Source organism: Atractosteus spatula, chromosome 18 (genome assembly GCF_055471065.1).
Source record: "Atractosteus spatula isolate fAtrSpa1 chromosome 18, fAtrSpa1.hap1, whole genome shotgun sequence".
Classification (NCBI taxonomy): Eukaryota; Metazoa; Chordata; class Actinopteri; order Semionotiformes; family Lepisosteidae; genus Atractosteus; species Atractosteus spatula.
Window position 1 is genome coordinate 2,176,269 of NC_142723.1, and position 24,108 is coordinate 2,200,376.

A 24,108-nucleotide genomic window follows, 5' to 3' on the forward strand; every position below is an offset into this window, starting at 1 on the left:
AACAACTGCTTCCACGCCACTGGCAACACATCCCCTCTCTCATCTGCTGATTCCCGGTTTATGACAGGGCCCGGACCACTGCGGAAAGACTGGGACATTGCGCTGTCCTGTCCTGCGGCGGGAAGAGCTGCTCCCTATGGGAACAGGCCAGGATAACGCAGAGCCATGGCCTTCCACTGCCATGGCAACGGCCCAGCAGGGGCTCTGACCCGGGAGTTAACTAGCTTCCTGTAAAGAGACCCGAGTCTTTTCTTAGAAAATTTCAGCTGCGAACGTCATTCAGCTTGTTCTTTAGAACAAGCTTGCACATCTTCAATCAAAGGCAGTTTTTCCTTCCCCGTGAGCTACAGGGCAGCTGTCCGTTTCTCTTCATCCTTTACTCTTTTCAGTTTATAGCAGGTTCAGCTCTGCTTTCCCAGAACCTAGACTCATCCATGATCTGTGTCCTACCCAGACCCTTGACGTAGGCCCAGCCCAATTCTCATGGGACTATATTGAGGAGAAAAAAACACTACGTACCTTCTGTGAGTGAACAAAATTAAAAATGCTGTTTTTATTTCTAAAAAATCACCTTGTCAAGCCTCTTTTGTCTATCCATCAAATATTCTCAACTCTAGCTTCAAATGCCTCTGTTTCATGGTGACATTCTGTGTGACTATCTGTCTGTCTGTGTCGGGCGGATAGAAATGATCACAGCCCGCTGTGAGAGCTGTTCTTTGATATCCTGCATTTATTAAACTAGCAAAATGCCAGCCTGGGGTGTGAGTGGATTAGGCTGAATTCTTACACTGCAGCTGAACTGCAATGTGAGGAGACACTGTACACTGTGCCCGAGGAAGAGCACGAATTTCACACTTCTGTACAAATGTATTATTCAGTTCAGCACTGCTGTTAACATCTACAGTATATTTAAAAATACACGTCTGGGATCTAAAAATAAATCACAGCCTGTGCAGCCTCCTCTGAGTTACTTGGGAGATGGCGAGGAGGAGAGTCCTAGCAGTACTGCACGCTGGTCAGCGCAAAAGGAACTCATCACGCTTCCTTTGGCATATAAACTGCTGGACTTGATTTCACAAATCAGAGCTGTGCACGCAGTTCAGCAGTTGTGCAGAGCTGCGAGCTCTTTAATCTAGATGGACGCCTGGCACTTTCTCCTTTTTTGCCGCTACACCTGGCTTAAATTGAGCTCCCCAATTACACCGTTGAATGACATGAACTCGTTCGTGCAGGTCTCAGGAAGCTAATTCCGTACAGGTCTCCTAGACAGCACACCCACGGAAATAAATCTGATGCCCACGTCAGGGTAAATCCTGGTGTGAATAAACCCGGCTCAGTTTCAGGCTCGTGACAGATGCAGCCAGAGCTCGGTTCTCTGCTGCGCCGACACTGACAGTCTCAGTAAGCCTCAGCACTTGCACGGGCAGGTGCTGTGTAAGAAAGAGTCTGGCAGACACAGCAGACTTCCACAATTCCTGGAGAACAGCCCCCTCCTACTCACGGAGGCTTCGTCCTTGTACACCACAGGAGGACTGAAACACGATGGTCAGGTACCAGGGGGCACACGTACCCACTAGCTGCCCGAACATGCCTTGGCGCTGAGCTCTGTCTCAAACTGAGGCTCCAGCAACTTGCATAGCACTTGTCTTTTAATGCTGCATAATCAATCAGCTCTGCTCAGCTGTCGACTACAAAAATTCAAGGTGAGGCTATCCTATACCGAGCGTTGCCTTTTTCAACAACCGCTGGCAGAGGCTATCAGTACAACAGCAGTGAAGATTTCCAACAATGTGTCCCTGCATTAATAAACTACAGAAGGTAACTGCACCAACCTGAGCAAGACCGTAGATCTGTCAGCCCCACTTTCAGCACACAAATCACCAAGGACTGGTTAAAGGGCACAACTCGCTGGATAAGGCATTATCTGAAAGTCAACAAGCCAGGATGCTGCCTCTTACTGTAAGAATTTGTATTTCTCTAGTCAGTATTTTCCTAGCTCTGAAAGGTAAGTAAGTAGCAATGCTAAAGAGGCAGCACCACTTTGCAGGTCAGTAACCTTAGCTTTTATTAAGAGAAAAATGCTGCTGGTATAAAATATGATGGTAAACAAAACACTGAAGATAAAATAGGGCTATTTACTGACAGACCGGTAACTCAAATAAATCCTGCTGAAGCAAACAGTAGTGTTTCAGCTGTTTGCACTATCAGGGTCATTTTGACCGGCCAGTAAAAAAAATCCCAGAACCAATGAAAAATTGGTGCTGATGATTCTGCACTGTGCAAATTCAAGTTTGAGGTAAAGGCACGCCATGCTGTCAGAAGGCTGAGACGGCTGTCAGAGCTGTCAGGAGACATACAGGCAGAACTGAGAAAGCTGTTCTTTGGCCGAACCTCGACTTGACATCCCGATATCAGCTTTACTTCCAGCTCTCATGAAGGCAGCGCTGTGATGGCAGTGCCCGGTCTTAACAGTTGTCAACACCAGGCTCTCCCTGACTGCAGAGGGCTTATCGGGCTCTCGTCTGTTAAAACGAACAATTAATCGGGGGGGGGGGGTAGCGAAGTTATGAACATCAGTGAGATCCATTACAAAAGGAAGCGATTTGATGGATTTCATTTTAATGAGTTAAGATGTCGCGTGGCAACAGGCGATTAACTGCTTCTGTAGGGTGGAGAGCCTCCGTATTCTAGAAAATGACATTTACTGGAAGTGGTATTTTCCCCGAGGTCCCAGCTCCTGCCTGAAAGGTCACTGTGACTGGACAGAGCCGAGAATCTATCCTGCTGTCCTCCAGGCAGCTGGCGATTTTAATGGACATTTAGGATTAAGCCCTGTGTGGACGGCTACACTGAGGTTGAGCATGTGTGTTGCGCTCCCTCCCTGCATTCCCAGCGTTCTGTGAATCAAAGCCTTCCAGTTCTCCTCTTTTCAGGGGCTTTAATTGAGACCCTGGTGGAGCCTTACTGTGACGCATTGTGCCTGAAATGACAGGAAGTCTTCGCACTTATATTGCCTCACACATAAAATCAAAGCAGCAGGCTCTGCTGGGACTCAGGGAAATTGTATTGAAAAAAAAAACAACCTACAGATTTATACCACAGTTATAACCTTAAAAATACTGTGCAGAGGAAAACAGACATCACACACTGAAGGTGTTTATACGTTTATACATGGAGAATGAACTTCAATACTGATTTTCCCTTTTGTTTAGTGCAGTAAGTTTTAGAAGTTTGCAATTGAATTAGGCTGTCTGTATAAGATCCCTCTATTGAATTATTCTCTTTCTCACTGCCGAGCTTATGACGGACTTCCCCTCCAGGGACTGAATTTGCTCTCATTCCTACCGATTGGCTCTTTTCCGCAGAAGGTGCCAATAGCACAGGGACACAGGGGCAGACCTGGCTGTACAGCTGCCCCTCTCCTGTCATCCTCAGGGACAGTGCGGGCCACACTAAGCCACGTTAAATCACAGTGAGATACAGCCCGAAACTCTGCTGCTTCAGGACAAGGACTCATGTGGACTCTAATTAAACTGGGGGCGAGGGTTGAGTGCTGTCACACACACAATATGATGTTTTCTAAAGATTTATGAGATCTTTGTACTCCTACGTTGTTTAATACCATATTGCATTTGCAACATTAAAGCGCTGTTTAATAGCATTTTCTTTTGCACTGTACTTCAGCCTGTTTTTTTCCCCCCAATCTCACAATCTTGCTCTTACAGGATTTTTTTTTGGCCAAAGCTCTTTCTTTTACCCAGATAATAATCCCTCCCGCAGTCTGAGAACTCCATTATGAAGCAGTCATCTCGGCCTGCCTAAGTCATGGGTACAGAGTGGAAGAGCTCCCCTCCTGAGGCAGACAGAGAGCAGGGATTTAATTTGGATTTAGGAGAATTAACCTCTAGACCCTAGGGAGGTTGTAGGGACTCATACACAGGGCTAGCTTTCTATGAAGGAGTTCATTCATGTGCATTTAAAGGGCTCTTCATTGAGCCTGTCCGTACAGATTACTGAAACATCAGAGAAAGAGATGTGGCTCACTACGAGAAAACACAGATAAATTCCAAAAATGGTTTAGTGCATTAGATTTAACTTTAGATTTAACAAGGTCATCCTCTATTAATTTCAAGGCTCGGAAAGTCCATCAGGGCAGACGGCGCGCCAGCAGCGGTAATTTATAGACACAGAACCTCATTCAATTCTGAAGAGAATACACCCACATAAGTCAGACAAAACTTGTGAATATTTTAAAAGTCCAGTCCCTCAGGGTTTAACTCCTATTTTCTCCCTTCAGCACACGCAGAATCTGCTCCACCACTCCCCCGGCCGCTCTGCTGTCGGCCCTGGACCGAGAGTTGCAGCAGCCCCCCGTTCCTGAGACGGGCTGGGCCCGGGCAAGCAGACACCAGATGTCAAAAGAAATATGAGAAAGCCCCACGTCTCACGTGCCGACCAGTCACCGGGCGCCTGTGTGGCCAACCTGCAAGGGCACGGGGTGCACTAAGCAGACAGGGGCCCACGGTGCCTTTCCGGGATGCAAGGTCCCTATTAATCTGTCGGCTTTACCAGATATATTTCCCTCCCCGTGCTTGCCTGTTAAGGTCTTATCCAGCACCTTAAGTGCCGTTTGAGTATTAATTTTTCACAGCTCAAAGGCATCCTGCCAGCAGGGGGGTGGGGCTCCGAGTAGGCGTGGCGGCAGGTGGGCGTGGCACCGAGTGGGCGTGGCATCCACTCTGCACAGCGGCTCACCAACGGGCGCTGAGTGCGGGTGGAAAGGCTTCTATCTGGGCGCCTCGCTCATGTATGCTGGTGCTCAGCGCTCCGAGCAGGGCTGGACTACACCCTGTGGCTGGCCATCGTGACAGTGAAATGGCAGAGCCTCGAGCCGATTAGCCCCTCGGCCCCCTGCACTGCAGGCAAGAGGCTGGCCAGCCCGCCCACTTTCTCCACAATCCCCCCAGGTTCAGCAGCAACACCCCGGGGTGGGGCCACTACCCCGGGCGGGACTCGCGAGCCGCGGGGGAGAGGCTCTGGAAGGCGGGGAGCAGGGCCCGCGGCTGTACTCACTGGCAGAAGGGCAGCAGCTTGAGCAGGGTCTCCTTGGTGGGGCGGGCAGCGAACTCGGGCAGCGCCTGGATCAGCTTGTTCATCACGCTGCGCAGGTAGCTCTGCAGCTGCTTGCGACGCTCCTCCACGAACTTGGAGTCCTGCAACACCGGGGCACAGCGCAGACCCACACGTCAGCACCAGAACACAGCCTTGATGCGATACGCTGTGCTCAGCTACCCTTTTTAATTCCAAACCGCTGCCTGTGCATGATGTTAACTTTCTCCGGCTAATAAAATCAACTTTCTTCCAACCCTGGACATCATCAGCCTCTGATTTCCTTATGAATAATAACGGGAACAATTACAATTCTAATAGTGTTTAAACCTCGGACGCACCATTAGCCCTTTTCCCCAGATGTGTATATATGTCATTTAAAGTGTTTGCCTTGTTAAATAAAATGTCACATCCAGCTCACAATTTTATTCTTAAAAACCAGGTGTTAGCTGTGTTTACCCAAAATATTTTCTGATCCAGTATTAGCTTTTCAGCATGACTTTCGTTCCTGGAGAGGAAATATCACACGCAGGCAATAAAAAAAAAAAAGAAAATTTTGTAAGCACAGTCTGCTAATTGTGCTCCGATCTAACGAGTCTTGTTAGAAGAGTTCCGCAGACAGTAATCAGACACACCTGAGCCTGCATGTCACAGATGATTACTGCCAAGACGAGACCGAGCAAGCACAGTGGGAAACCACGCTCTGCAATCAGTTTAGAGCCAGTTCCTCACAAACCTGACTGATAAATCTAACGCAATTCAGCACAGCGGAGAGGCTGTTAAAGAGAAAGGAGAGGGTTCAGAATAGAGTTCCCACTTGGCTGCAGAATCCCAGAGCGCTTCCATCATTCACAAATGTCCAGTTCAAGCTCACATTCGATTTACTGTCTGCAATGCATCTACAGAGATTCTGAAACCCACACTGATCTTTCACATGTGCACCGACACCGGAAAGCCCAGAATCCTCATCTGCGCCACTGCTCCCAGACAAAGCAGGCAACTCTACGACCGGCTCATCTGCCCAACATGCCGCACTGCCTGTGGCTTCACGGGTCTTCAAGTCCTTCTAGAATGAGAAGCATGGCGCAGATACAAATTCTTTTGTTCCACTATCCATTAAAGCTGCCAACGCAAATGTCAAGGATAAACACAATGGAAACCGGACTTTATCCACCAGCCGGAGAGAGGGCAGCAGAGGCAGATGTGGGAGAGTTTGTTTTCGCCTGTTTTATACTGCTGCAGGCCCACAGAGGAGAGTACACACCTGCCTGGGGGGGCCTTTCCTTAACAGGCCTGTGTGTGTTCACCTAATCAGCGAAAGCAGCAATCCTTCTGGCAGGGTAGATCATGCTCCTGCCAGCAGGAATATTCCTAGAGGAACGGTACTACAGCAGCAAACTACTAGATCTACAACCAAACTTCTGTGTAAAAGCAATATGCATCACTGCTTTTGACTTCATCGGTGCTTACACGTTCCGAGCATGTTAGAAATCAGTCAAAAATGTTCATTGAGCTTTCCCAGTTTCACAAAGAGAACTGCCACCGGTCGCCAGGACCTGCAGACTCCGGTACCTATTCCAGTTTAGAGCACACGTGTCCGATTTGGATCACGGATGCACAAAGAATGTGATTTGGTTATTTAGGATTGAGGTGTCACATTGACATTATCACTAAGACTGCCACTGAGGTTTAGTGTCTGCATCTCTTTACAAATCTAGCTTTAGGCCTAACGGTGCTGTTGGATGCTGGAACTGACACTCCAACACCTCGTACCAGAGAGAACCAAGGAGTCGCTTAGCGTGGAACTAATTTGATTGTCCTGGTTAGCAGGGGAGGGAATACTAACACAGCTATTTCCAATTTGCAGCCCATCCTTTTCCACCCAAAGTCATCTAAATTGAGCGTGATATTGAGAAGAGTCCCTAGAGCCAGCAATAAAATATGTCAGATGCACTGCATATTAATAAATAAAACAGACCTTTGCACTGTGGAGTACAACAGATTTAAAATTAGCTTTAGCAGCAGTTCTGGGTGCACAACCATGATCTGGTCTGCTGATGTCGGTCGAATTCCCCAGAGAGCCTCTAGCTATTGTGTTGTCCTCCGCTGGGACTCCTCTTGTAGGTCCGTGTTCCTCCCTGGGCTCTCTTCTCTTTGTCAAGCCTTCCCTGCCTCCCAGCACAGCCTGTGCTCTGGGCAGCCAGCCAGCCTTCAGAATTGACGAATGATGAGTGATAATTGGTTGTACAAGACAGAGTCACCCAAGGGATGAGGATTAAATGCTAAAATATCTGACCTTCAGACCTCTCTCTGAAATGAAGATATTAGCGGGTCATTTATAACCTTCTCCCGGAAGCAGGATAAAAAAGACCTGAATTAATTAAACATTTCATTTTCTGCGGAGCCTGAACGCAAGGGGGGAGCTTGAAGAGTCTTTTGGCAGAGTGAGTATGGAATGATCAAATAGGCTGGAAGAGACAGTGGGGAGACGGGCAGCCCTTGATCAGGTCAAAGGGTAAAGCCGTTTGTGATGTTGTCTCCCCGTGCACTTGCAGTAGGTCTTCGGGTCGTTTTCTTGCCATCCACATCTTAGCAACTGGCACGTTTCTGGGGCGCTAAACGAACAGAACTTACACTCCTCTATCCGCTCTGCAGCTTTCCTCACTGCCGGGCCCACTGTGCCACTGCAGCTCAATATCCATGTAATTACAACAGAAAAAGTAGGGAAAACCCTTCCACAGAAGAGCGCAGTGCTGTCTGCTCATTTGAGACAGGAATTTGTGCATGAGCTTGATCGTTTCGGAAAAGGAGTATAAAGGTCGGAACGAAAACACACAATTGGAACACCATGGGTTTAATTCAGCTTTGATACCTGTAAGCAACCTCTCCTTTCTTCAGAGGACCAGTGTAAGTGACGTCTCCCATTGCAAAGAGGAACAGGTGAATATTCCCTGGCAGTATAAATAATAAATCCTCTGGATAGAGACCATTCATCACGAGCAGCCGGAGCTGCTGATCACTAACTTTCACAGTCTCCTGCGAGAGCTGCACCACAGCTCCTGGATGACAGGAGGTCTGCGTTTCCTGTTAATCCCTCGGCTTCCAAACTGCTGCTTGCCTTCCTTTCTCTTCAGTGTACGATGCTGCACAGAAGGCCTAAAAACAGAGATATTATACTAAAATGTTTTGCTATCTTGTTCCTTCTTTCTTGTGTCATTTTTCATTTCATTATCCCGGCTGCAGATTTCCTCTCTCTCTCTCTCACCGGCTCTCCCTGCGGACAAGGGACTTGGATTCCTCCCAGTCCGAGCGGAGGTCTTGGGCAGCTGCGTGACCCACGGTGACAGGTTATGTAAGACTACCGCTGCCCATCTGGGCCGCTGGGAAGGGCGGGCCAGGCCCGAGCGCTGCTGTGTCTCGGGACCGGGAGCCAGAAGACCAGCCTGCTCTGTTTCACATCTCTGCCGTTCAGCGGTGCACAATCAGGACAGGTGAGCTGGGCGCTGCTGGCAGACAGGGGGAAAAACTCTTTCAAATATCCAGAAAGATTCACCGGACTGTTCAGAAGGGGACTGATTGCCACAGTAGTAATTCAACAGGGCTGTCACTCGTAATTAAGGGATCCTGGTTCACAAAGAAAACCCCACTGCTGTAGTTTCTTCTTGAAATGGCTCCCAGACTTTGTTTTTTTGTTTTTTTTTAATTGGCCTTAACAAATATAGAATACCAGCCAATCCGTGTAACTGCCTCCATTACAGGACAAAATCCAGCAGAGATATTAAAAGGGGGCATCTGGCAGATGGCACTACACCCTCTGGGCCTGAATTTCCAATCTGCCTCCCCCCCCCCCACTATAAGGACGGGGTGCCTGGGCTGTAGGAGATGCCAAGGTCCTGACTCCTTGCTCAGGAAAGGTGTCGAAGCACTTTTTGTAGGAGTGCTTGTAGGTGTGTTCACCCTGGCGTCCTGGGCTTGTACAGGCCAGTACTTCCTACCCTCTGCACCCAGCAGGCGCAGCAGCCTCTCACCCCAGCAGGGCAGCAGGCTCTTCGAGATCCTCTGGGGTGGGAAAACGCCACACAAACACGCGGGACTTCCGCAGAGTCAGGCCCTCGCCCGCTGGCGCAATGTCGATCTTGATGAGGTGGCACGACCGCGGTGTCGCATACTTTCTGGACAAGAGCTTCTTGTATTTCTGAAGAATTCAGCTGAAAGACACTAGCAAGTTCCAGCTCTCTGACGGCGTGTGGCACCTTCTCCTGTTTCACCCCTCGATCAGTGAGGTGAGGCGAAGACAGATGTGGCAATATTCGGAATTAGATTTGTTTCCTTTCATCTCCCTGATTATTGGGGACTTAGCATCAATCTCCGTGAGCTCCTTATTGAACGCTGGGGGAGATCAGAGGGAGGATAAATGCAAATCTCTCTTCCAAGAGCTGCCTGAATGTAGCAATCTGTGGCCCGCTGCAGCACTGTCATCTCCTCCCCGACACAAAACCATTAGCAGAAGATCGGGATGTACACCTTAACCCTCAAGGGGCCACAGCTCGAACCCCTACCTTGAAACGCAGATGATGAAAACAAAAACTCTTACTTTGTGTCTTTCCTCTCAGTTTGGATTTTAAAACCCAGGAGAAAAGCAGTGTGAACTCACTAGAAGTAAGAATGTGATTGTAGTCGATGACCTGAATATCATTGGGCACACGTCCTGTTCTTTAAAAAAACAGAATTAAAAGTCCCCACTGGATGAATATTATAAAATGTCTTCCACAGAAAGGATGCTAGCTTGTTGTGCGGGTATTGTCTGAGAGTTTGTCCCCATGTAGACAGTAATTTGCACAGACAAGCTGGGATTGTGTCTTGACTTCCCGGAGTGCCAGAGACCTTCACAATCCCGATGCTGTAGCCCAGCCCGGGTGAGAGCAATTTCCCAGTGCCAGCAGCCACAGGGCTGATGTAACAGGGTTTCTTTCAAACTCAGCGTGAGATTGAATTGCTTTCCTCTCCCCTCCTCATTGCTGCTAACAAGTCAATTTCACAGGCTGCAGCCCCTGCTCCCCCACAGCCAGGCTGATTAACCTCTGCAGCTCTGAGGTGCACCGCACACACAGGCAGCAGCCAGCGCAGACACGCAGCCACACACAGCTTCAGTGGGGAGCTGTGGCGGTGCGCTGGTCGCATGAACACATGTAAAGCTCGATTCCACGCAGTGTTTCGGCTGTTGAGCCTTCTTCAGGTTTGAACAAAGTACGCTGGCACCTGAAGAAGGCTTACCACCTGAAACTTTGTCTTTCTCCTTTTTGTTTTCCAGAGTGGAATTCACCTTTACTTGCACATAAATATTTGACATTTCAGGGATTGTATTATAACCATACATACAGTCTAACCTATATATATACGGGACAGCAAGGGCTCTGCTTATACAAGCTGAAATATCTTCCCAGCTGCTGCCAAGTAAATCCAACTTTGTCGCCAGAGCACAGCCAACTCCTCTTTACCTCGACAGCATCAGCGCCACACCACCGCTCCGCCACAGGTGACTGGGCAGACCCTGCTAACACTCCTGCTCACAGCTAGCTGCGTGACAAAGCAAGGGCTTGCGCACTGAGGCCGCACACAAAGTTTCACAATCTGCGAGCCATCTGCTGGGCTGTACATTATGCATGCGCAAGCTCACAGGAACACCCGGCAACGCCACCGAGTGCAACGCGGCAACACGCCGGACCGATCAATTATTTAAAGTGTCCATACTGCTCCCGAGGTTGAGCGCCGAAAACACTGGGAGCCGAAACACAACAGTTTTGGAAGCGCAGGACGGTCAAAAGAAAACTGCGAAGATGTGAGGCAGAGTTCATTCAAAGCCCTCGGCATCAGCAGAGCCTTGAAATCCGAGAGCTTCCCTTCACGGTTTCTACTGGCTGAGTCTCGCGTGTTCGATAGGGCTCTTTTTTTTTTTTTGCCTGGTATAAATAGATCGGTTCTGGAAATACAAAAAATAAAACTGACTTGTTGAAAGTGTTTTTGTCAAAATAGGGACTGAAAGCAAAGTTCCAAAGAGCACATTTTTCCCACAAGCAATGGGAACAGCATGTAGGAATTGATGCAGAACTCATGCAGTGGCAGTCAGGACTCTTGTGGGTTCAAACAGAGACCCTGCTGTCGTACCCTTGGCCAAGGTACAGTGATCACGCTCCTCCGGTAGGTGCCCTCCAGTAGAAGGGGATACCCTCCAAGCTGTCATTGCAAATGGCCTTCAATTGGTCGAATTTAAATACGATTTTAAAAGTCTGACAATGAGCCGTCCTTCCTGACGAAAGCACAAGAGCTGTTATTTACTGCCCAGGCTCTTCCCAATAAGTGGACTGTTCCTTACCATTAAAGTGCTGCAGCACAGGGACGAGCAACTCAGCAATCATGGCCCTGTCACACCTACTGACCTTCTCGAAGCCCTCGGCTGAAACCCCACTGCATGAAAATGGCAGAAATGTGACTGAAGAATGGACTTCATCAGCCTTCCCCGTCATTTCACACACTCTGCAGGAAATAAGAGTTCTGGCTGACTTCTGTGTCAACGAACACATTCAAAGCAGACCAAGTGGGATCCCTTTCAAGTCTTCAAAATCCTCAGGTACTGACAAAATAACTCCATGGCATTTCTTCAGACTTGCACACAGTCATTTTTAACCCCTAACAGATGTGCGGTACAATATTGCTACGTCTGCTGGGTGGGTCTAAATCAAATATGAGTTGGATCAAAGGATTATTTTTTTGTGTGGTAGAGTCGCCTAGTCCTACAAAAGCCCAAATGATAATTCTCCCAATAACACAAGCCCCCCAAAACACACAACCCCCTGCGTCTCAGAAGAACTGGAGAGACTCCCCGAGCGTGCCTGCGTCTCCAGCCGAGACCTGTCAAGACTGTGGCCCCAGACCAGAGGCCTTAGAGAGGAAGAGGAGCAGGGCGTCGGGACTCTTCGTTCGCAAAGGGCTACCAAGCAGAGACACAAAAACAAAGTTCAGCTGTTCGATGAGTCAGTCGAAAGAACTGCCCCGAAAAGAGAGCGGCTGTACAAGCAACTTGATCCCCCAGAGGCAAAAGCCTGCTGTCGTCTTAACTCAGGCTCCGATCTCCTTTCATTTCTTTCTTCTGTTCTATTTCTTTTTCCGAACTCTCTATTAACTGCGGTGGCTCAGCCCAGGGCACTGAACACGCTGGAGAAGAATTTAATCAGTCTTGCAGTCCTAGGCGCGGCTGGACTGTCGACTAGCCTGTTGAAGGTGCTAAGCAGATTGGCACTTCCTCACTTCCAGTTTCATATTTATTTCTAAACGTCCTGTAGCAGAACTATCTGAGCTTTTTTACGTCTGTGGGGAGGTCTGGCATTCTGTAGAAAAACACTGGACAGCACGTAGTGTCTTCAGTAAAAGGAGTTAAGCGGGGTTAGACTATGTAGGCGATTCTACAGGCGCCCAAATTTGTGAAGGATGCTGTTTCTGTGGCGTTCCAATAGAACAAAATAATACATTCAACCTTCTTTTAAGCAAAGATAATAAATGTGCAAATGTGGAATGTTTTCTTGGTGGATAGCCACACACTCTAGGCAGCATACAGGATAAGTGCATCCTGTCACAGATATGGTATTTGGAGGAGCAAAACCACAAAAACATCATGACAGCTGAACCTTCGAGACTTGGCCTGAGCTGTCACATGGGGAACTGAAGAGAGCGTCTCAGATACGCAAATTACAGATGGCAAACTTAACAGCCGTAGATAAGAGATAACACTTGCTGAGTTTGCAAGACACCAGACAAATCCTGCAGCACAGCACAGAGTTTGTGGTGCTCCAGTCAAGCACAATGACAGGCGACAGGCCTCATCTGAAGAAATCCCAGAGACTCCCCACTGAGACACTGCGGCTGCAGGCAAAAGGCAATGGGCTCAGACTAATATCAAGTGATCAAAGTCCTCTTAAAAGTTGCCTTCCAGGTCATGCCGACACTTGTAGAGTAATGGCGACAGACGTCTCACATATGAGTACAAACTGAAACTATCTGGAGACGGGAGGTGTGAATTATCCGTTTCACCTGCTTGTTCTGCTTTGCAAAAATTAATCAATACCAACCAACTTTCAGTCTTCGGCCTGGTGCTCCAGTTCTCAACATCTGATCAGCTGAGCTGCTGTACACACTGCAGGTGCAGCCTCTGAAGTATGGCACTCCAGTACTGACCTGGACTAGATGACCTCTAAAATGTCGAATTTAGGTTTTGGAGCAGGAGAAGATTGGAAGTCGCCGCTGTAGTCATGTTTTCACTCAGCGATGCCCTGTACTTTTTCACTCCCTGCCTCAGGATCCTATACCCACCAATCCTCCCTCTCTGGTGCCCACTCCCTGTTAAGCTGGGCTAAAGCAGCATGATGACTTTTCATCCTGCTTGTGCTCCACAAAAAGGTTAGGAAGGTGCGAGGAAATCCAGATGCGCTTTAATCCTATCTGTGCTCTCCAGGAATGGCTGGGAGAGAGCCAGGCATGGCCGGAGCAGAACTGAGCCATGGCTCCCTGTTATCTCTTCTTCGCTCTGGCAGCCCGGCATTCACCCTGCTGAGAATTTTTAAGCCGAGCCCAGACACCAATACCCTGGCTTCAGCGAGCGGGAGAGAAGACTGGAAAGGATTTCCGACAATGAGGGACAGTGGAGGAGGACTCCGAGTCACAGGTGAACACGGCGTATAAGTAAATGAGACAAAAAGAGTCAAGTCCAGCGGTTCGCTACTTCACAGTAACTTGGCTGTTCCTGGACGCCATCATTTGCTTTCTATCCGCTACAGTCACCAGGGGTTTGACTTGACACTGTTTGCTGGGTGAAACGTACACACGTTCGCGGGACAGTGCAACATCACGCTGTGGGCGTCTCAGAGCTCACACTGGGGGCTCAGGGAACAAATGGCATTCAGATATTTGCAACATTCTGGTATTTGGATACCAGAAATAAGCTGAGCCTGGCGCGAAGAAGTGTCTACCAGTCGCTACCAGTCTTTGAAACAGCTACTGTTCCAGCCCCGTCACTCCCTATGCATGAGAAAACAGCTGCTTCGTAATTAAAACCATCATGGTACAATGAATTCTTACGGTCTCGCCCAATTAAAGCTTCAGTGGAGAGACAACATTGAATTCCAAAACCGTACAGCGGTAGTGCAATTCAGCAGTCTGGAACAATATGCGTGACTTCTCGACTGCTTTAACGAACTTCATGTTTTGTGCGCTGAACCTGTCGCTCAGCTTTGAACCCGCTTAGCAGGGGTGCCCATCGGGCCGGAGCGTCTCAGGTGGCGCTGCGAGCGCAGCAGAACCCGCCCGGCTTGCAGGAACCGGACAGACCCAGTCCTGTTTTTCAGCCTCTGAAAAGGGGGAAACTTCCATTCCACTCACAAAATGTTAACCTTGCTTTGAAATCTCAACCTGTACAAAGAACGAAAAGCAATTCCAATAAAAAGCTGCAAGCTGTAGATCAGTGCTGAAATTATGGGCTCCCTTAAGCGAACACACACGTCTGACCCAGGGGCTGCTGTTCAACACAACTGGTATACATCCCCAGGCTTGGGAAGACTTTTACTGAAAGCTGGGGTATCAGGCTCTGGCAAGCTCTGCTGCTGCTCGCGAATCTCCATGATCTCCCTTTTCCTCCCTCCTACTCCACTTTGCCGTCTCTGTAGCAATGATGCACAAGGAGAAGGAAATACAGGCTGAACTCCCAACACCAACCTTAACGACCCCGAAGTCACAGGACCAGCCTAAATCAAGGCATCCACCCACGGGCCAGCTGTAAATTCATCCAGAGGCGGACGGCAGCTTTCATTTGGCACAGGCTTGTACCCAATTTGCAGGCCACTGGTGCCTTAATGTTGCACAAATGGAGAAAAGTGGTATCTAGTTAATCAGATCCTGATGCAAGAGTCCGCAAGGAAATACGGTCATGTTGTGACAAAGTGGGGTAAAGAAAAAGGCTTTTAGATAGCGTGTTGCATTTCACCCAGGGGAAACTGCAGAAGCCCCATCTTCACAAAATGTTTCCTGTAAAAGCGTTGAAAAAGCGAATTACAAAAAAACAATAATGTGATTATAAATGACATGACAGCTAATCTCAGCGGGCCAAACGATTATGAACAAAATCCTGTTGCCGTCAAATCTCCAGCGCTGCTCTTTTCTACTTGAAAGTAGCGTTCTCTCTCGTTCCTGCTTTCTTTTAACATTGCCCTTCGGGCGATTCGCATTCAAGCTCCCGTGCATGTCAGAGCTTCTACAGAGCTCATGCAGCTCCAGTGATCTGCAGTCACCGGCTCTGTAGGCATTGTTAAAGTGGAGCAGGCAAAGAAAAGGCAGACAGTTAGGAGGCGAGAAGACAACTTCCCGAAACCTGTAACCAACAGAGCACACAAGCACGCAGCTCCATCAACCCCACCACGGTGCTGGCCCCAGCGCTAAGTCGTTCTCATGTTGCGGAACTTCAGGGGTGAAACTAAATGCCTGTGCCCCAGAATACCACAGGACCCCCAAAAGAAATGGCTCGTGGACACCCCTCAAACTGGAACGGACTACAATCTTAGAAACCATAGAATATAATAGAAATGAGCTTTTCATTTTCTGTTGATGGGATTCACTTGTTTTCCATGTGACGCTACCAACGCGAACACCACAGTATCAGATGGCTGTGTCAAGTGGAGATCGCACCACTGATTCACATGGTATTTAAGTTTTAGCACTCCTAAAGCTGTGAAGTCAGGCGGCTTGATGCAAGACGAAAATCACATCTCAGGCCCGATGGATTATTTAAAACTGGGCTATTTGGAAATGGAAACCACTTTGTAATATACTTTTTCCCTTCCATCCTGTGAGTACAGATCTCCTCGATCCAGAACTCCCCTGAGATCAGACAGAAACACTCCCCTCCCCCCCCCCAGTCCTGAACCCCAAACTAAGAGAAAACGGGAACCAGTTTAGATGTTGTTTGGCTGTGTGACTCATTCTGGCTCAAGCCAGAGTATCAGACTGCACCTCTAATGCCGCTGGCAACTAATGCAAGGAGAGGGGAAAGGGATGGGGGGCTGTGAGGAGTGCTTTCTTCTTTTAAATGCAAAACCAAGGGATTTAGGAAACTGAGGCTTTTCAAGAGAGAGCAGGAATAATCAGCACAGCTGAAAAGGCTCTGCTGCCAGCGCCTGTGAGACTTCAGCCCCGCTCAGCAATCTCCACACCTCTGTTCTTCGCCTGTGCCTCCTGTGTCGGGCAACCTGCGCTTGTCGTAGGGGCAAGCTCACTCTGGGCTGGCACGGTGCGTGTCTGGGCCACAGCTAGTCAAATGACTACCCTGAGACTTGAAGCAAAGAGCAAAAGATGCAGGAGAAGGTGGAGTCCACCTTGTGCTTCCACAGAAACCAGCTCAACCTCTGAAGCCAAATCTCCTGTGATTTTTCGGGTCTCGGTGACTTTAGTGGGCAAACTCAACTGACAACCGGACAAATTCAAAACCTCCCCCCAAACCTTTGTGTGCCTTACGAGCACTGAGTCCCCAAAACTTGCCTTTTTTGAACCATCACCCGCACAAATGCACTGAGAAAATCGCAAAATATATCCCGCTGTTTCAAAGAACTGCATCAATCAAGCGTTTGAGACTCGGCTGGAATTAAAACTGCGGCCCTTGAGGACGGAGGCCTCTGGGCTCCCTCCCGAGCTGCAGCCATGGCTATAACCATAACTACCCAAGGTCCTCCAGTGATCTGGCTTGTACAGCTGCTCATTGGCGCTGCTGCTCCCGCAAGCCTGCTTTGTGATCAGCCTCCGCAAGGCCTTCCTGTGAAGGTCGCAGCAGCAGTATGGCATCTGCTTCAGAGCATGCCTCAGAAGAGCGTTTGTGCAAAAAGAACAAAGGCCAAGGGAGGGGTCAAAACGGCAGGTATTACGAAAAACAGATGAGGAGTTATCAAAATCCAAATGTCCTTTAGGACGTCTGCCTTTCCTGTTTACGGGAACAGCACCTCGAGGGCAAATCAGATTACTCGTGCAGCGACTCAGCTGCTCGGGGTCTTGCGGCTATGCTCCGTATCTGCACCAATAAAAAAAGATTGTGTTTAGGACTCACTGACAGGCTGAGGAACAGCCGAAGCTGCACTGTGAGGCCCTGGGACAGGGCAGGATTTGTTTAGCAGAGGAAAGGAGAGGGCTCTATCAGCCAGGGCAAAGGCCGCAGCACTAAGATCCTGCTGGAGCAGCTCTGTCTGTGTCTGAGGCCGGTCTGCAGGCGGAGAGTCTGCCAGTCGGATGCGTGTTGATTTGCTACTGGCCTCCAGCTGCCGCAGGAGCTTCAGAATGTCTTCTGCACAGAAAATAAGTTCGGAGATAATCCTGTTATCACTTTTCAGAAGAAGGAGTACGACGTGCGGCTCAAAAGCAAAACGTCCCCCCCCCCCCATCCCCCACCCACCCTCACCCAGAGTCACTGGCGCCTCTGTTAAAGAAAAACAAAACCCAGCTCATCAGCTCCTCTCGTCCCCAGTCTTTCGTTTAACCGCTTCACAGATTTCCCCGACGAGTTAAAAATAAATCGGGACACATCACCCATCTAGAACAAAAACAGCTCTGGCTTGTTACAGAAAAAACAGGTACAAATGTCAAAAGAAAAGCAGTAAAAATGTCTGGAAGGACTGCTCTATTTTTAGCACCTTGTGATAATGGTTCTGTGAGAATGCCAGTAGGAATCAGAAACCAAAGCTCTATAATAATACATGTCCTCTAAGAGGGCTGGACTCTTCCAATATCTTTCAGAGGGTCATTTCTGGAGCTGTGACAGACCCCTGCCATAGACAACCACAACACGCAAGTGCAACATCAGCTCAACATATACAAAAATGACACCAGAAGCAGCCTCCACAGCCAAAAATTACGTCTCTTTTGCTTTCCTATCATGGAATATCTCTTCACCTGTTCTTGTGCAGCCTATGCAAGCTGACACAGATCCCTACTCGAGCTTCCATATACAAGAACGGTCAACCTACACGTGTGCTTTAGTTTATCAGCTGATGCAAGGATGCAAACTGATCAGCAAACGGACAGTGTAGCACAGTGCGGAACTCTCTGAACCAATATCCAGTGGGTGGGTCGCGGGTTCGAGTCCCTGCTGCAGACACTGCTGTTGTATCTGAGCGAGGTACATGACCCCAGTTGCTCTAGTCCGCCCAGCTGTATGAATGGGAACCAGTATTGGTGGGGGTCAGCGCTGTGGTGGACTAGGGCTGGCCCTATGAGCCTTAATATCATAAATGGCCTACTAGGGCAATTCAGTGAGGTAGGTGGTTTCTAGCACCTGTGTGTTTGAGCAAGTCGACCAAAACCCAGCTCCTGAAATATGGATGAGAAAGCTGAAAAAACAGGTAAAAATGGCTGCTCAACATTCTGAGATAGCCAAGACGTCTGTGATAATATTTCAAGTTTTTTCACATGATGCACATAAGATCTTTAACAACCCCACATGAAAAGGCACTGTGCCGTCTCAGAGGCTGGCGGAACTGCCCGGACCTGTGTTTGCCCCTGGCTGCCATCAGTACCAGCCTCGCAGCTCTGAACGGCTAACGAGACTGCCTCGTTGACAGCTCTCCTAGTTGCTCGCCTCTCTAGTGAGCCCGGTGTGGCAAGCTCCCTTTCCTCCAACTTGTCTTCCTGTCACAGCGGAGAGCACTCGGGAGAAGTGATGACTATGTAAGACTTGTCAATGTTGTTTACAACGTAGCAAAATATCCTCTGGAGTGAGCAGCGCCTCTTAACTCAAAAAAACCTCCAGAAAACAACATTGCTGATATCTCCTTGAGATTGGACACACTCCCTGCTCGAGGTAGCTATCAGTTACAGAAGAATACAGTGGAGCTGATAAGGTGCAGGAGTAACTCTGTGAGGAGCTGCCACTGTTCCACTGAATTATACAGCACATTAGAGCCCTGGCCAGCCGACTGTCAGCTTCCAGTGCGATGCAGTAATGTGCCGCTGTTAGCAACTCTGCCGCAAACACCATCTGCCTCCATTAAAATGGAAGTGAGCCCTGTTGTGTTCATTATCAGATCTTAATAAATTGTCAACTTGAAATGTCTCACCCCATACTGGCTCGAAAAATAGTCTAAAAGCACTTCTGCAGACTCCTATATAATTCCCCGTGATTAAATTCCATCTTCTTTCGGGGGGAAAAGGGACTTCATTTTTGGAGCTGATCATGCTGAATGTACTCAGTAGTATTTACAGTGTCTTCAGAGCTGCCACACATACAGAATTCCGATTTGCAGAGTTGTTCCTCAGAACACAAGACCCTTCTGTTATTTTGGTTATTACTGATAGCAATAGTTACAACTAATTACAAACACACTAATAGGTTTTTTACTACCATTGCATTGCATCTCATTGCAGCATAATGTTATTACTCTACTATAAAATATAATCACTTATTATTTGACTGACACATTTATTCAAAGCACTTTACATTTATACAGCTGGGTATCTCAGTCACAGTCAAGTACCTTGACAGGGGGGTACAGCAGCCCAGCCACCACATAGGATTCGAACCTGCAACCTCTTCGTCACGAGTCCAGAGCTCTAGCTCTTGAGAATTGTCCCACTAAACGAGACTTTCCTTCTCAGGAAGAGAAATGGATTGCGGCTGCATTATCTTGGTAAGGCACATTATTTTCTTCTATTTGGCTTTTAAAGCACCCCCCGGCTGCCCTTGTGGCTCATTCGTCATTCATTTCTTGGGGGATCGAAAGCAATCGCTTTCAGCACCGTTCCCAGGCAGCGCGCCCTTGCATAGGAAGAAGACTGGACTGACCCTTCACTTATGACCAGGGACAGGTCCGAACCCAGGTGTACAGAGGAGGCACACCTGACCAGGTCCCCACGTCAGCCCGACACAGCAATGACCCGGAGACAGGACAGGAGTCTCTGCCAGCCCCCCCCCCCCCCCATCCCGATACCTTGTTCCCAATGGCCTTCTTTGGTGGGAAGTTGAACGTGTCCACCTGTGGGAATCGGGATCGCAGGCGCTGGTGTAGGGCCCGGAAGTCCGTGTAGCGGCGGTACACGTTCCACTCGTTATCCAGGATCCGGATGTACACCTAGCGCCCGGGAGAGGAAGCGACACTTTAGGGAGGTGTGTTTAAACTTACTGCCTGCTCCGCTCATCAGCCGCTTCACGAGTTTCTTCATTGCCTCAACTGCTACACAGAGTAAAACAGCAAACAGGCCTGCAGGCAAATAATTCCCCACTGCACTGAGCAACAAGACAGATTACGAGCAGTCAAAACATTTGTTTTCTGCACTTAACTCTTCTCAGGCAGGGAAAGACACAGAACATAGGATGAACACCTCTGTTTCACCTCCAACCCGACTGTCATGACAGGACCCTGCAGGTCTCCCTGGCACAGCAAGAAAACACCCCGGGCCAACTGCCCCTATCCATAGGAGAGAGTCACCCCTGGGTGACAACACTGGGGAGGAGGACAGACAGAAAATTGGGAGACAGACAGAAAAGCATTGAAGAAAGAACAGTTAGATCTGAAATTTTCAGACTAGGGCTGCTCCAAAGTCACACCAACACCAGATCAGCACCTGACTGATTTCAAAGTGCCCTTGTTCAGAGATGTCATGATCATTAAGGCAGAGAGAACTACCTGCCTCACTCATGCAGTTCTTTAAACTGGACTTTTCCATCAATAAAATCCTTTCAGACCGAGGTCTCTGTGCTGCAGAGATTTTGTTTTTCAAGCCCTGCCTCCTCCAGAAACAGAACGCACTGGATTGCACTGACCTTGACAGGAGTCAGATGCTCAGTGCCAAATTCGTCTCACTACCGAGGTCTGACTCAAGAGCTTCAAAAACCAACAGCAGCCAAAGTTCAATACGGAGCCACAGGCTATGTTGTACAAAAATAATTAAAACAAAAGCAAGAATTCAACCTCTTTACTTTTGGCAGCACATAGGTAAGAAACGCAAAGGTTTGATCTGCCAGCTACTCTAACAATGAGCAGCCCCACTCCTGCCATTCTGTCCCACTTTCATGCAGCACAGTGGCAAGCCCTCAGCTAAGAAATAAAAGAAGTAATAGGGAAGCAAAAGAGGGATTTTTGAGGAGTTCTATCAAACTAGTAGAGAGCTGCTCATCTCTGCAGATACTTCCTTGCTTAATGTGGCAGACAAACAGGATTGTAATGTAGGCCAAAGTGGAACGGATTTAATTAAAGGGGAACTGCAGTCTCAGTTTCTCAGACCAGTTTTTAAAGCTCAGTAACTAAACACATTCTTTGACGTTACAGACACACACAAAAAAAAAGATACGTTTCGAATTAAGCACGAAAACTGTGAACTTTGTGAAAGTACTGTAAGTCGCCATGTTGACGCAAACTCGTCACTAGTCACTTCCTGCTCACTAGTCACTGGAATGGCTAATGTAAAGAAATGTTCCACAGTGATCCGCACGCAGAGTAAAGAAGTAAGTAGTATCTGTCTGTAAAACTCAAAATCGAGAGCAATATCCCTGTTGGATTAAAGGTGTTGTATTCACAAGTGTGCTTGCTTACAACGTCATAGGGCGGCACACGTCACTGGATGTTTCATTGCCTCATTCTAAATAGCAGAACACAGTGATGCACAAACCTGGAAATTGAGCCTATTTTGTGATGTAAATTGGAGGTTTTACAAGTCACTGTGCACATTTTACTGTTACTGCAGTTTGAAAAGCACTTATCAATGCTGATTCTTTCTAACCCCAAAATATGAAAATAGAGTTGCACTGATAAGGGAAACCTACACAATCCCTGCATTCGTTGTGCATTTAGAGCAGTTCATGGCTCTCTGGGTCCTTGCAATTAATCTTCCGAGAGCAGTCTGACCCCCTCCAGTCTTACACGCTTTCCAACACCAGGAGCCTGGAGCTCACCCGGGTCCCAGGTTAGGGCATAAGTTCAGACACATTCAATTCACTCCAAAATCTAAAAAAAAAAACTACTTCAATTTACGTGTTAATGCTTGTCTGTCCTTTTTTTTTTTAAAATAAAATCCAAAATGCACTTTGAAGAAAATGTTACCAAGCTGGGAAAAAAAAAATGACAAAAGGAGCAAGTGCCGTGAAAAGCAGTCTGTCAGCTGGGACTCAAAAACAGTCACAGGGAGAGCTGAGAGGCTGCGAGTCTGTATTCCTGTGCTTTGACCCCGCGCGAGAGGCATTAATGCGCCACTTCTTAATAACCCAGAGACCACGGAGAGCCTGCGCCGTGATCTCCATGGCTCCTCTGTGCTCGCAGACCCACTGGCCCAGAGAAAGGTACAGAATGAGCGCAACGCCAACATCAACGTCAATTACTGGACGGGAGTCTATTGTATTGCAGGGAGCGTGTTTCCAAAGGGCCCAGCGACAGCCCGCGTGTCCCCCGGAGTGACACACTCATAACGCAGAGAACTCTTTGTGTTAAAGAGGGCTTCTAGAATTTACCCAGCAGAGGTCAGCGCTGTTCCCTCGTCCTGACAGAAGTGGAGGAGGGGGACAGCTCGGGGCAGTCATGAAGCGAGAAAGAAAAGACATCGACGACAGGTTGAGCCATTTCGCTGTAGCTCCCAACATTGTCCCTGCGTGCTGCCCGCGTTATTGATTGAATAACATAGGTAGACTGAGGAGGTCTCCGCAGAGAGAACCCTGCTACTCTCTCCCCTCGTGACTCCCTTCCCAGGCTCCCTTCCCTCACACTTAAGGTGATTTTCCAGATACCTTGGTTTTAGAACAGCCACTGGAGACCAGCTGAGGTTTCTCCTACTGGTTTCCCTACATACTACTCACATAATTATACAGATCTGGTTTTCATCCCCCCGTCTATCTTTCCTCCTGCTGCCACTGTGCTCCTCTGTCCTTTAAAGACGATCACTCTTTTCAAGGACAAACAATGCATTTTTCAGCAACACTCAAAAGTGGAAGTGTTTTGTTTGTTTTTTTTTAAAAGATAGATGTACCCCACAGCAATGGTAAAGCTCTAGGATGTGCTTTGAAACGCGGAATTAATTTACACAATAAGCTCTGCAAAAGATTGACACCGAGTCGTGCAGCTTTCATTACAAAATTAAGCACAGCACTTCTTTATCTCAGCTATTTATTCACAAATAAAGGTTCTTTTAAAACCAGAGTACTGCAGAGTTTTGCAAAGGAATAAAGTAACACTCCTTAGGAATTAGTCTTATAAACAGACTTTCCGTTCAAGTAGCAGACTCAATTTTCTACGCAATGGAAAGTTCTTCAGATCTCTCCTAGATCATTTATAATTGAGAGGCTCTGATATTACTTTGTGGTTATGAGTATTTTAGAAATTTTAAGTAGAGGGGATTTAATTCTTCCAAAGTTCCCATGAAATAGAGGAATGGACTGGATAAAATAAGCAAATGTAGATCTGAAGAAAATCACAAAACAATCCAGGCATTAGTCAAATCCTGCCACAAAGTCCTTAGAGCCACCTGAGTGATGAAGCTTTTCAAGCTTTTGGCAGCAACAAGACACAGAATTACCTTTTCAGCAGAGTATTCCTCCCAAGCACTTTCTGGTCTGTGCAAAAGAGGGGAAACTCTATCCCTCATGAGCTAATCATCCAAACACTGCCCAGACCGCTGACTCCAACACACATCACTGGCCTCGGGCCTCTTACGCATGACACTTCAAAAGACATTCTGATACAAAGCTCTTGACTCTCACCATACCTTTCCAGGTGAATACTGTGAAGAGCCAGGGTTACTGAACAACACTGCACAGTTTTCTAACAGTCTCCAGCTATTTATTGAAATGCATCATGGCATCTTTTTCCAACAGAAGGAATTACAGCAGGCCAGTACTCAGACTGACTGAGAAGGATATGTTTCTTTGAACTGGTGGTGCTGCATAGAATTCAGAAACCTGAAGCTGTGAGGTAACAGCAATTTTTTTTAAAGTAC

The 24,108-nt window shown here is 48.0% G+C and overlaps 2 protein-coding genes across 5 annotated transcripts in view; one reads left to right on the forward strand and one right to left on the reverse strand.

Annotated features, from left to right (window-relative positions):
• The window catches only part of cpped1 (calcineurin like phosphoesterase domain containing 1), a 65,395-nt gene extending 60,674 nt beyond the window's left edge, over window positions 1-4,721 (forward strand). For both annotated transcript variants that reach the window (XM_088936524.1, XM_088936526.1), the window contains one exon: window positions 4,298-4,721. In XM_088936524.1, the coding sequence (XP_088792650.1) occupies window positions 4,298-4,623 (326 nt within the window). In that variant the 3' untranslated portion in view covers window positions 4,624-4,721. The remainder of the gene's footprint in view (window positions 1-4,297) is intronic.
• Window positions 1-24,108, reverse strand: part of snx29 (sorting nexin 29) — a 109,736-nt gene that overhangs the window by 4,213 nt on the left and 81,415 nt on the right. For 2 of the 3 annotated variants that reach the window (XM_088936522.1, XM_088936521.1), the window contains exons 19-20: window positions 20,118-20,258; window positions 5,074-5,213 (exon numbers count right to left, since the gene is read on the reverse strand). In XM_088936522.1, the coding sequence (XP_088792648.1) occupies window positions 5,074-5,213; window positions 20,118-20,258 (281 nt within the window). The remainder of the gene's footprint in view (window positions 1-5,073; window positions 5,214-20,117; window positions 20,259-24,108) is intronic. The other variant, XM_088936523.1, reaches the window with a different exon arrangement.